This window comes from Centruroides sculpturatus, unplaced genomic scaffold (assembly GCF_000671375.1).
Source record: "Centruroides sculpturatus isolate CEXI.00-Female unplaced genomic scaffold, Cexi_2.0 scaffold241, whole genome shotgun sequence".
NCBI lineage: Eukaryota > Metazoa > Arthropoda > Arachnida > Scorpiones > Buthidae > Centruroides > Centruroides sculpturatus.
In genome coordinates this window covers 736,585-749,025 of record NW_019384409.1, presented here as the reverse complement: position 1 = coordinate 749,025, position 12,441 = coordinate 736,585, and the positions used below count along the sequence as shown (strand labels likewise).

At 33.9% G+C, this 12,441-nt stretch overlaps 1 protein-coding gene across 1 annotated transcript in view; it reads right to left on the bottom strand.

Moving 5' to 3' along the window:
- Positions 1–11,784, bottom strand: part of LOC111618971 (DNA-directed primase/polymerase protein-like) — a 42,938-nt gene extending 31,154 nt beyond the window's left edge. The window contains exons 1-2 of the mRNA XM_023360598.1: positions 11,580–11,784; positions 9,443–9,509 (exon numbers count right to left, since the gene is read on the bottom strand). Of these exons, the coding sequence (XP_023216366.1) occupies positions 9,443–9,509; positions 11,580–11,599 (87 nt within the window). The 5' untranslated portion in view covers positions 11,600–11,784. The remainder of the gene's footprint in view (positions 1–9,442; positions 9,510–11,579) is intronic.
- Positions 11,785–12,441: the final 657 nt, after the last annotated feature.

Genomic DNA, 12,441 nt, shown 5'->3' with positions numbered 1-12,441 from the left:
CTCATCCGATTTCAAAAATTCTTTCACCAATATTTAGAATGAAACCTCAGGGTGGACATAGGCTGTATATTATTCCGTTAAACATTCATATAAATTAAAATATATAATTTAGGTTAAGGCTTTTATGTCCAACAGATGGCGCTACGAGTACGATGCCCTAAGTTTGCTTTTCTGTGAGGTATTATGCTTTTCTGTGAAAATGAACTAAAGCAGATCATCTTCTATCTATCTATATAAATAAAAATGTAATGTTTGTTTGTTCCTACCGATTCCTTTGAAATTCTCACACAACGCTGCTTTTGAATACGCACGTGTTTTTATATAATATACGTGTCAAAATTTCCTCCACTGAAGGGAGATGGTTAAGATTAAGGCTTACCGTAAAGAACTCTGCTTCTATTTATACTATTTTAGATGTGGTTTTTTGCGTTTTAATAGGGTACATCAACAGAATGTACACTAAGAAAAAATTTTTCGAAAAATTCCCCCTCCATGGGGAAGTGTTATAAATTTATAATAGATACATTTTGAGCCACAACAACGCGTGGCGGGGTATGCTAGTAGACATAATAACCATACTGTCCAGCAATGGGCAAACAATGTAATAAATGCAAAGAATACAATCATTTTGCAAAAGTGTGTCGAAATAACATGATAAATGTACTGGAATTGACACCAGAGAGTGCAAACGACTACGTACTGGTGTCACTGGAAAGTAGAGGTAAGAACCTTGATCTAGACTGGTCACTTTTATCACAATCTAAAATTCTTACAGTAAGAATTTTAGATTGTGATAAAAGTGTTAGTTTTAAGATAGATACTGGTGCACATGTTAATGTAATCCCTGCATATATTTTTGAGACTCTTAATCTAAGAAGATTGCTAAAGAAAACGAATATTACAATTTTGAATTACGGTGGAAATAGATTAAAGGTGCTAGGAGTGTGTGATTTAACAGTATGAACTAAGGATAAGGTTAAGAACTTTTGAATTTTATAATAGTCAAGACAACTGACCAAGCAGCACCTATTTTAGAACTCGAGAGTATTCAAAAACTAAATTTACTACAGAGAAATCAAAATATTTTAGAAATAAAAATGGAAAGTGATTATTTTACTAAAAACAGGAATGTATTTGAAGGCATAGGCAGGATCAAAATAAAACCCTGTGAATTTAAATTAAAGGATGACTACAAGGCTGTGGTAGTTCCTACACATCGAGTACCATTTAACTTAATGAATCCATTAATGAAAGAATTAATGAGAATGATAAATGATGGAATTATATGCAGCATAGATGAACCGACAGAGTTTGTAATCCCAATTGTCCTAGTTCGCAAACCTGATGGATCCCTGAGAATATGTTTAGATCCACAGAATTTGAATCACTCGATAATGAGAGAACATTTTGAAATACCGACCTTTGAGGAAATCACAAGGGATATGGCAGGTTCCAAATTTTTCTCTATCCTAGTTGCAAACAAAGGATTTTGGCAGATTAAACTGGCAGATAGCTCATCAAAATTAAAACCTTTAGTACACCTTTTGGGAGATATAGATTTCTGCAACTACCCTTTGGATTGACTAACGCTCCTGAGATCTTTCACAAAACGTTTACAGAAATTTTTGCTCATATTGAAGGAGTCAAAATTTACATTGATGATCTTATCATTCATGCAAAGGACACAGAAGAACATGATAGAATCTTAGAATTGGTCCTGAAGACAGCTGAAGAAAAGGGGATTAGGTTCAATAAGGATAAGTGCAAATTTAAACTAAAGGAAGTCAAATATGTGGGACACATCTTGTCAGTAGATGGTATTAGAATTGATCCAGATAAAGTCGAAGCAATCAAACGCATCCCAAAGCCAACAGGTTTAAAAGAACTTAATCGATTCATGGGCATGATAACTTATGTGGCAAAATTTATACCGAATTTAGCTAGTCATACTGCAAAATTAAGGACTTTACTGAAACAGGATTGTTTGTGGCAATGGACTGAGCAACATGATAAGGAATTTTTGAAGCTAAAGAATCTTTTGAGCAGCACCTGTCTATAAAGATAAACCACTAGTACTCTCAGTGGATAGTTCAAAAGATGGAATGGGAGCTGTACTACTTTAGGAAGGTGCTCCGCTGGCTTATGCATCAAAGACTCTCACAGAGACCCAGAAAAATTATGCGCAAATTGAAAAAGAAGCACTGGCAATAGTGTTTGGCTGCCAGCATTTTCACCAGTATGTGTATGGTCGTGAAATTATAGTGGAGAGTGACCATAAACCATTAGAGGCAATTTTTCAAAAGCCACTAAATAAATGCCCACTACGCCTTCAGAGATTAAGGATAACCTTACAAAATTATAATTTTAGAGTAAAATACAGACCAGAATCACAACTTGTGTTGGCTGATGATCTTTCTCGAGCTAGCTATGTGGACAAGAATGTTGATGTAATGGAATCTGATGTTGAAGCTCAAGTTAACCTTATCAATTACTGTAGCATTACTCCAAAGAAATTTGAAAAACTTTGGCATGAAACAAAAAGAAATAAAGAGTTACAGTCACTGATTAACTTAATAAAGTGTAAGATCAACAGGCGGGAAGTAAACGAACAAAACGAAATTAATTAATTAAAAATACAAAAATTTTATTTACTCGCCCAGTTGATACAGGTTACAAGGATACCAACTTGAATCTAGATCCACCGAATGATACGCACAATTAATAAATCACCGAGTAATATACGACGCGACAGGAAAGTGCGCGTATAGTTACAGACCCTTAAACTAAGTAATCTAGGCTAGTCTCTTATTCCTAAGGGTTAGTATAGAATAGAATAGGTTTGGAAGAAGAAGATGAGAGATAGGACAGAGGGTACCCAAACTTGGTAATTGGATCTCCTTGTGATGGTCGATGCCTCTCAATTCTCGCACAGTTCCTGGTGATGGTTGATGCCTCTCATTCTCGCACAGTTCATTCCTTTTCTTTCCAGTTCCCGGGACGTCGCTTATCCAATGCGATGCTGAATCTCCTCTCAATAAAGTTCCTTTTTCCTTTATCGTTCCAACGTTTACTATTTGATTTCTCCCTGTAAGATGCTAAACTTACAGGGAAGAAATTCCTTTATTTGTCTCTTCCTTTCTCCTCCTTCCTCCTTCACCTGACAATGCTTCCTCCTTCACCTGACGATGCTTCCTCCTTCACCTGACGATGGAAGCATCGTCAGGTGAAGGAGGATCTCCACCTTCCTCTCTCAGCTCCCCGTCTGCCTTCGTTTTTCATCTCCACTCACTCCCTTCGTTCTCCCCTTCTTACTTCCCCCTCGTTCCTCCTCTCACCGTAGTCCGCTCAGACCCCCTCTCAAAAGCTTTCCATTCACTCAAGTCAATGGGAAGATGAAAAGAAGAGTAAACAAATAGGATAGACGAAGTTAAAGTGATATATATATATATATTAAATTTACTACAGAGANGCTGCCAGCGTTTTCACCAGTATGTGTATGGTCGTGAAATTATAGTTGAGAGTGACCATAAACCGTTAGAGGCAATTTTTCAAAAGCCACTAAATAAATGCCCACTACGCCTTCAGAGATTAAGGATAACCTTACAAAATTATAATTTTAGAGTAAAATACAGACCAGGATCACAACTTGTGTTGGCTGATGCCCTTTCTCGAGCTAGCTATGTGGACAAGAATTTTGATGTGATGGAATCTGATGTTGAAGCTCAAGTTAACCTTATCAATTACTGTAGCATTACTCCAAAGAAATTTGAAAAACTTCGGCATGAAACAAAAAGAGATAAAGAGTTACAGTCACTGATTAATATAATAAAGGAAGGTTGGCCAGAACAGAAAAACATGATAGATCCACTAGTCAAACCATATTGGAAGTTTCGTGAAGACCTGAGTGAGGTGAGAGGCATAGTATGTAAAGGTGAACAAATAGTTATTCCCAAGAGCATGAGAGCAGAGACAATTGATAGACTACATTATAATCAAATGGGAATCAGTAAAACATTGTGGAGAGCAAAAGAACATGTCTTTTGGCCGTTCATGGAAAAAGAAATAATTGATGTTGTCAGGAACTGTCCAGCATGTCTAAAGTATCAAAATTCAAATCCGAAAGAAACACTTATTAACAGAGAACTGTCCACAAGACCGTGGGAAATTGTCACAACTGATATCTGTCATTTATTTGGTAAAGACTATCTACTAGTAGTAGTAGATACATTTTCACGATTCCCAGAAGTTTATTGTATGAATCAGAACATCACTCATTCCAGAATAGTTGAAGCTATGAAATCAATATTTTCCAGACATGGCAAGCCAGAAATTGTATACTCAGGTAATGATACCCAGTTTGTAAACAAACATTTTCAATAATTTCTAGAACACTGGGAAATAACACATAAGACAAGCTCTCCATGAAACCCTCAGTCTAATGGTTTTATTGAACGACATGTGCAGACTATCAAAAAATTACTTAAGAAAGCAGTCTATGACTCAAAAGACATTTATCTGATCTTGTTGGAATATAGAAATACACCTTTAGGTCAAGGTATTCCATCCCCAGCACAACTTCTTTATGGCCATAGGTTGCGAGGGCAAGTGCCCACAAGGAACAATCTCTTGAAACCCAGAATAGTTGTAGACAAATTTAGAAAAAAACCATTTGCAAAGACAACAAGTACAGAAACACTATTTCGATAGAAATGCTAGAGACCTAACAGCATTAAATCCACATGACCGAGTGATGATCCAAATTGATAAAAGAAACTGGGAGCCTGGTGAAATAATTGAAATAGACAGATATCGACCAAGATCTTATATTGTGCGTATAGACAAAGATGGTAAATACTTCATTCGTAACCGAAGATTTTTAAGGAAGTTCGATGTGAATAGATTTAGAAACATACAGAATCATTCAGGCGAATTGTTGGATCAACCAATTGAGGATGAACAGGCCAGTGAACAAGGGGAAAACATGGATAGCTTCAGTGATAGAGAGGAAAAGGACACAGAGAATGAGCAGTTGGAAAATCAGGAGGTGAACAGCAATGAGGCTACGGGCTTGACAACTCAATCAGGCCGGGTGGTCTGTAGACCATCATGTTTCAAAGACTTTGTGTAAGAGAGGGAGATGTAATGTGTATTGTATTGAAGATGTTGAAATGTATAATATTAGTGAGTTCGCCAGGTGGTAATCGTTGCTGATGCATCATGGGAACGGTACCTGAGTGCTCACTTTGGTTTTAACTTGGAGACAATAAACATAACACATAAAAAGAACTCACCCAGGAAATAAAGCATCTGTGGAGAATGTTTGTTTGGTTAAGTTATGGCAATGCAACACTTGAGCAATCTGCCTAGGGCAGATACCTTCTGGAAGGTCTTTTTATGGGTAACTGGCCCTGTTCAGAAATTGCAGATGTCTTCACATAGCCAGCCTGTCCTGTTAAGGCACGAATCCACAACTGAACTCCCAGTGTTCAGAGAATGGAACTGCTTGGCCACTGGCCATGTGAATGATGGATAGGGTGCATATTGTATCTGTCATTCTCTCCTCTACAGGTGTCATACCACATACACTACACAAAAACCTGGGAACATTACAGTTGAATAGGAACACATACATCACACTACAGAAGCAACTATATTGAATATATGTCATAGTGTTAGGAAATTCCTGAATACAGACACATACTGACACACTTATTTAAGTTTTGTTTCGTTTTGGTTGCTATGCCTTGACTCTGGTCCAGCATAGTACACAGCCACTGGTGTCACCCGAGTATAACCCACTAAACCCAACATAATAATAAATTATCACTGTAATAGTATTTTTTCCCACATGTTGTAAATATTGCATAATAATCTCTTGTATATGTCTAAGTTTACCTCTTTTTGTATTTTTCTGTATTTTAATTCACATTTATGTAATCACTATACTTTATTTTTTGGTGTATTCTATTACCTGCCATGAATCTTATGTTTAACATCAGTTATCAATATGTATCTTTGTATTTTGTATTTGGCATTTTGTAACTTATTCTATTTTAATAAATTGTCCGTGCGCACACAACCTTCCCTTTCCCTTCTCCTTACTCTTCAACATTTTCACCCTCTTGGCCCCTGCCACAAATCTTTCTCTCATTCTTTCCCTTGATATTTTCCTTTCATCCCCTTTTAAAGGCTATACCTAGGAATATGACCTTCTTCTCTTCCCTTATTGTGTGTAAATAGTATATATTAATAGTCTTTTCAATCAAGAAAAAAATTAAATAATAAAAAAATGTGAAAAACAACATTAAAACTATTTTAATAATAGCACTTAACAGATAAAATTTAAATAGATTTAAATATCATAAACTTGTGTTAAAACTATTATATACGGTCTATGTTTTAACTAAATATTAACATAAGTACTAGTATAAGAACTAATATAACAACTAAATGTTACATTTCTATTATACAGATAGTCCTTGATTTTCAAATGTAATATGTTCCTTAAAATGTGTATAAAAATTCAATGTCCAAAATAAGCACATATGTTATAAAAAATTCTGTTCCAAGAGAGTTAAAAAAAAAATTATAAAAGCTTACCTTAATAAGAAAGTTTTACTTGTTTACAATAAATTCTACAATGCATAACACATTATACAAAAATGTTAAAATTATAGATTAAACAGAAAATAGACAAAAATTAATTTTCAAAAATGAATCTGATGTTACTGTGGTTGTTCCACAATGGTTTTCTTACTTTTGTCACTTGTCGCTGTATGTAATAACTCAAGAGACAAGGTTAAACAAAAGAACAACAACTAATTAAAAAACTTTCATAGAAAAGACTAAAATGTCTTCATTTTCATCATCTCAAATTGTAAGGAGTCAATTCACCCTGTTCTACTTTGTTTGGAGATTAGTTTAGTTCGTTTTTTTCTTATTTATTTTGGGTATTTTATTTTTGTTAAAGTAGACTATTGCACCTCACCGGGACAAAATTCAAAATTCTAAAACTCACCTTACTATGATGACTGCTGACAGTAACCTATGACATCATTGAACCCAAAACTTCCCCAGGAAGTTAAAGGAATGATCTCCTGCCCAAATTGTCATCCAAAAAGAACCACAAAAATTTCTAATAAGATTTAAATGTAAGGGCAATGACATGTTTAATGACTATTACTAGAATTACCCAAATGTTAGCTGTTTAAGTATGTAAATAGGGTCAAGTGGGCATAAGAATGTAACATCACCACCGTGCACTATAAAGGAGGAGGTGAAAAAAAGAAATAGAAGAGGTGATGCTAAGAATCAAGCAAGGTTAAGAAAAGGCTTTTAAATTCTATTGATGGCGTAGAAGTTTTTGATGATGGTTAGACGACTTTATTGTGTAAAATTTATTGTAAATTTTGTATATATTTCAAATTTCACTTGTCAGTTTTGTGGAAATAATTTATAAAATAGTTATACTTTAAGTTTTAAGTTCCCAATTGTTGGAAAAGTTATTGTAATATTTGTTCTTTGAATTTGATAAATTATATTTTTATTATTTTAAATTTTTTGCTAACTTACTGTATTTACTTGTTTTACATATTTGTGCTTAAACTAATAAATATATATTTTTGTATTATGTCTAGTAATTATTTCAGGTTTTGACTTCTCTACGCAAGCAATTAACAAAACTTTGTTAAAGTCCAGGTCTGGCACTAACTGAACCCTTGTATATGTAATGCACCATTAGGATATTATCCGGGCTATTGATTGAATCAAATATGTTACATAACCACCAGAAACAACAGCCTTCCATTGCAGAAACGACCTTTCATTAAAGGCTATGCCATTGCAAAAACATGCAAAACAGTCTAAAAAGTTCACAGGTAACAAGCAACAATTGATTAAAAACTACATAACTTATTTTTTAAAAAAGGGCTGACAAATTTACACATTAAAAAATTCTGTAGAAAAGACTAAAATATCTTCATTTTTGTCATGTCAAATCACCAGGAACAACAGTCTTCTGTTGCAGAAATGACCTTTTATTAGTGGCTATGCATCTGCAAGGTGTAAATTTGTCAGCCATTTTTTAAAAGAAATTATGTATTTTTTTAATTAATTGTTGGCTTGTCACCTGTGAACTTTTTAAAAAAGACTGTTTTGCATGTTTTTGCAGAGGTGTAGCCTCTAATGAATTTGACAATAATACTTCTGGTTGACAACAATTATTTCAAGAATTTTCAAATATCTTAACTAATTCTTTCGTGACTTTAGAACACACAGGAAAGTATGAACTTGGTTTATCACATTTTCTCATTGACAGGAATATCGTTGTACATCGAGCTAATACTCATAAAGTAAAGATCTTCTCTGCAATGAAAGACTGTTGTTCCTGGTGATTTGACACGATGAAAATGAAGACATTTTAGTCTTTTCTATGAAAATTTTTTAATTTGTAAATTTGTTGGCTATTTTTAAAAAGAACAACTACATTTATTATCTTTGTCACAAAAACTGTACAACAAAACTCATTGCAATCAGGTCATCAAATGTAATAGTTACAACTGGTTATTCAGATCTGTTTTAGGGTGATGACTCATGAGGTATAGGGTTTGCCACATTACCAAAACCAAGTGACAGAACTATTTAGAAAGCTATTTATCTTTCTAAGGAAAATTTCTGATAGTTATTATGTTTAGTTATGTTTTCCTTTATAGTTATTCTAGTTTTTGTGTTTACATGGTACTTAGTATTGAATTTAATTTATTGTATTCTTTTATTAGTTTCTGTTTTATTTGTGCATATTTTGTGAGCTTATCCTGTTGGATTCCTAAATACTGGTATTTGTACAGCTCATCCTCACTTATCAGTGTGATTACTGTTGTTACAAACAGAACTGGGCTGCAATTTGAAAAAATTGTAGATCTATAAATTCCCACTGTCATCCATCTGTCTGTCTTTCCTAATCTCAAGAATAGAGTTAGATAGATGAATGTTGAGATGAGATACAGAAAGCTTAAGAACAGGAGGTCCCAATTAACTATATACAAACCTCTGATTCAAACCAGAAATCACATTATTTCAACTCAAAACTTCCCCTGAAAGGAGTTAATAGATGACCAGCAAGATTCTATTGCTAACAGGAAAAGTATGATACAGGAGCAAGACTACTAATTTGAGGCAAACATATATTTTAAATTAAATAAATTTTAAAAATATAATTAAAAATTGCAGCCTTGCATTGTGATAATGTCACAATAAATAATTGATTGTTTTAATTATTATTAACTTATATATTTTGGGAGATGCTAATTCTGATACCAATAAAAATGGCTGTTAACAATATCTGTGATTATAGTAAGTCTACAAAATTTACTATAAAATAGTTAAGACCTAAATTTGAATACAGTACTAATACATTATAATTTTTATACAATAATTTTCTTACCTTATCTGTCAAAGCAAATTCAAGAGCATCCTTCTGTTTTCGAAAAATTTTTAAATTTGATGGTTTTCTGAAATTTATTATATTATAAATAACAAATAATTTCAATGTTTCTCTAATATTATTTAAGTTTTAATGAAATAAAATTACAAACAAAAATTAGTTAAGAAAAATCAAGCTGTTGGATCATTCATTACTTTTAAGGCTATAATGTAAATTATTCTATAATTTTTCATTAAAAGTAGTGAATGTTACTTTTTTTATATGAAAATTAATAATTGTAATTACTTTACAATTAAATGAATTCCTAAGTGAGAATTAGTTCTCAATTTCAATTAATACGGCTGATTTCAGAGTCCAATGATTCATCAAAATATATGTTGATAATACACTATTCTCCACAATACACAAAATTACCATTGTGAGGTCGCCGAATTGGAAATTACCAAATGTCAGGATTTATCATATGTAGGATGAAGGAAAGATTTAACATATGTGGAGTGAGGCAGATAGCTGCAGTAACAAATAAACCCATTTATTTATGCTAAATTGATAGTGCGTCTTGTCAATTGTAGGAGCTGGACTGTAGAGTCAATGGCCCTGGGGCAGTCAGTCGAGATGCTTCTATGGGTATCGGGAAGTCCGGTGACAAATGATGAAAACCAGAACAGTCCAAGGCAGGATGGTAAAGTTGGAGATGAAGTGTCCAAATGTAGAACAATGAAGACAATGCAGATAACTTCAGAACAGGAAGCAAAGGACTACAGTCGCGCCATTATTTCATTTATATAATAAATTTTAAGTTTTTTATATGTGATCTTGTTTATAGTACTGTACAGTAGACCCCCCTATAACGCAGAGATACATTCCTTGTTATACGAATTTCGCGTTGTAGGAATCCTTAAATACATGAGCCAATCGCAGCCCGAAACATGTGAAGTTTACAGACTACGGCTGTTTGAAAGGTTTTCTTCCATAAAATTAATCGATTCTAGACTAATTTGACTTAACATTTCCAAAATACGTATACTTTTTTGGGAATAATCCATATAAACTATGCTATAAACAAAAAATTGTAGAATTTCTTACTGAGTGTGCACCGTTTGACGTCGCCATTGCTTAAGCTTGTGTTCGTCGCGGAGCAGCGCACCAAACGGCGGCCACGATTTCTGATGTTATTTTTCTGTGAAAAATTCGTTGAACTTTGGAGACAACATTAATAGAAATAATTTTTATGGCTGTTGCATAAGAAATGTTTCTTTCACAAGAAATGTATAAAATTACAGTACTGTATTAGACTTACGGTACCTAATTTACATACTGTACAGACGATAGTAAACTCAACTTACTCGCCTAAACTCTCCGTAGCATGGCGCTGGACGGCGAAAGTATATGGTTTGCTCAGTTGGAAGCACAATTTTCTATAACTAACATAACTGTCGACAACATGAAATTTAAACACGTCATTGGTGCAATACAGCCTAAAATTTTAAATTTGGTGCAGGACCTAATCCTCAACCCACCCAACCAAAATAAATTTTCCACGCTAAAGGCTCGTCTCATTGACACGCTTCGTACGCGTCCGCCATGACGTCCGCGACGAAAAAAGCTTAAGCAACGGCGTCTTCGAACAGGGTACACAGAGTTCATCGGAGAAAAGGTGACCAGCCAGAATCTCCATATCAGAGAAGGAAAGAAGAAGAAGAAGAACGGGGTACACTCGATAAGTATTCCGACAATATTTTATTCATAGCATATTTATATTGATCATTTCAAACAAATTATACGTGTTTTGGAAATATTCGAGTGAAATTAGTCTAGATTTGATTAATTTTATAGAAGAAAACCTCTCAAATAGCATAACCCACTAAACAGCACAAGTGCCGGTATTTCTTGAGTAAAACTTATTTATAAAGAATTGTTTTATCATATTTGTTTTATTATTATTATTTCCCATCCTGAAAAAAGTTACGAGGCCCAAAAATAAAAACTTGGCAATCAGCGTTGTAACTAGCATTTCGTTTGCCCTGTGCAAAGTATAACACCTGTACTGTACAACATTGATTTCCAGTGTAATCAATTTTAGAAATTACATGGGTTATGATAAGATTATAATCCTATTAGTGGAAAATAAACTTACTCTTCCCGCGATTCTGTCATTTCCTTTTCTTCTTACATACGGTAAACGTCTTGGCCGACCTATATCAGCTACTAAAACGAAACTAAAACTATTGTCAAGAAACTTGTCTTATCTTGTCTTATCATAGAGTTCATATGGAGATTTTAGTCTCTGTCAAGAAACTTAATACTTATGGTTCTTATTATCATTTCATTTTTCCCGGAAAATTCTGCAATATTTCCTTACGTTATTGCTGCCAATTGTAGATTATTTATTTTTCTCAATAACATTGCGGTTTTTTAACATATCAAAATTTTAAAATAGTAAAATAAAAAAAACACGAACATTTTGATTTAAATTAATTAATATATATATATATATATACAGTGGTGTCTCGTATAACGTACGCCTCGAATAACGGACGTTGCGAACAACGGACTTTCTATTTGGCCGTTACGTTAGGCGAACAATGGACTTTCTGCGAAAAAGTGCGAATGTCGTTTCCACTCTTTTGCGGTTGCCAATGACAATCTGCTATTTTTATAATATATTAATATTATTAGTATATCTGAAGTACAGAGCTCCCGTTGGGATTCGGCTTGCTCCCTTGTTTATTATGTACATCACCTCAGTGCAGGGTATTTACATTTATTCAAGTGTTGTGCAAATCATGGCTTCTAAAAAACAGAAAGGTGATTTCAATTGAAACAATGCAAGAAATCATCAGAAGGAGTGAAAGTTGACAAAAACTTCCTTGTCAAATGGGGAGAGGTTCAGAAGTTTACCTACATTCATTATCCAAACAGAGCTGAGGACAACAGGATCAATGACACCCTTGCCCGTCATTTCTGACAGGTGTTGAAGAAGAGAGAGAAACAGACCA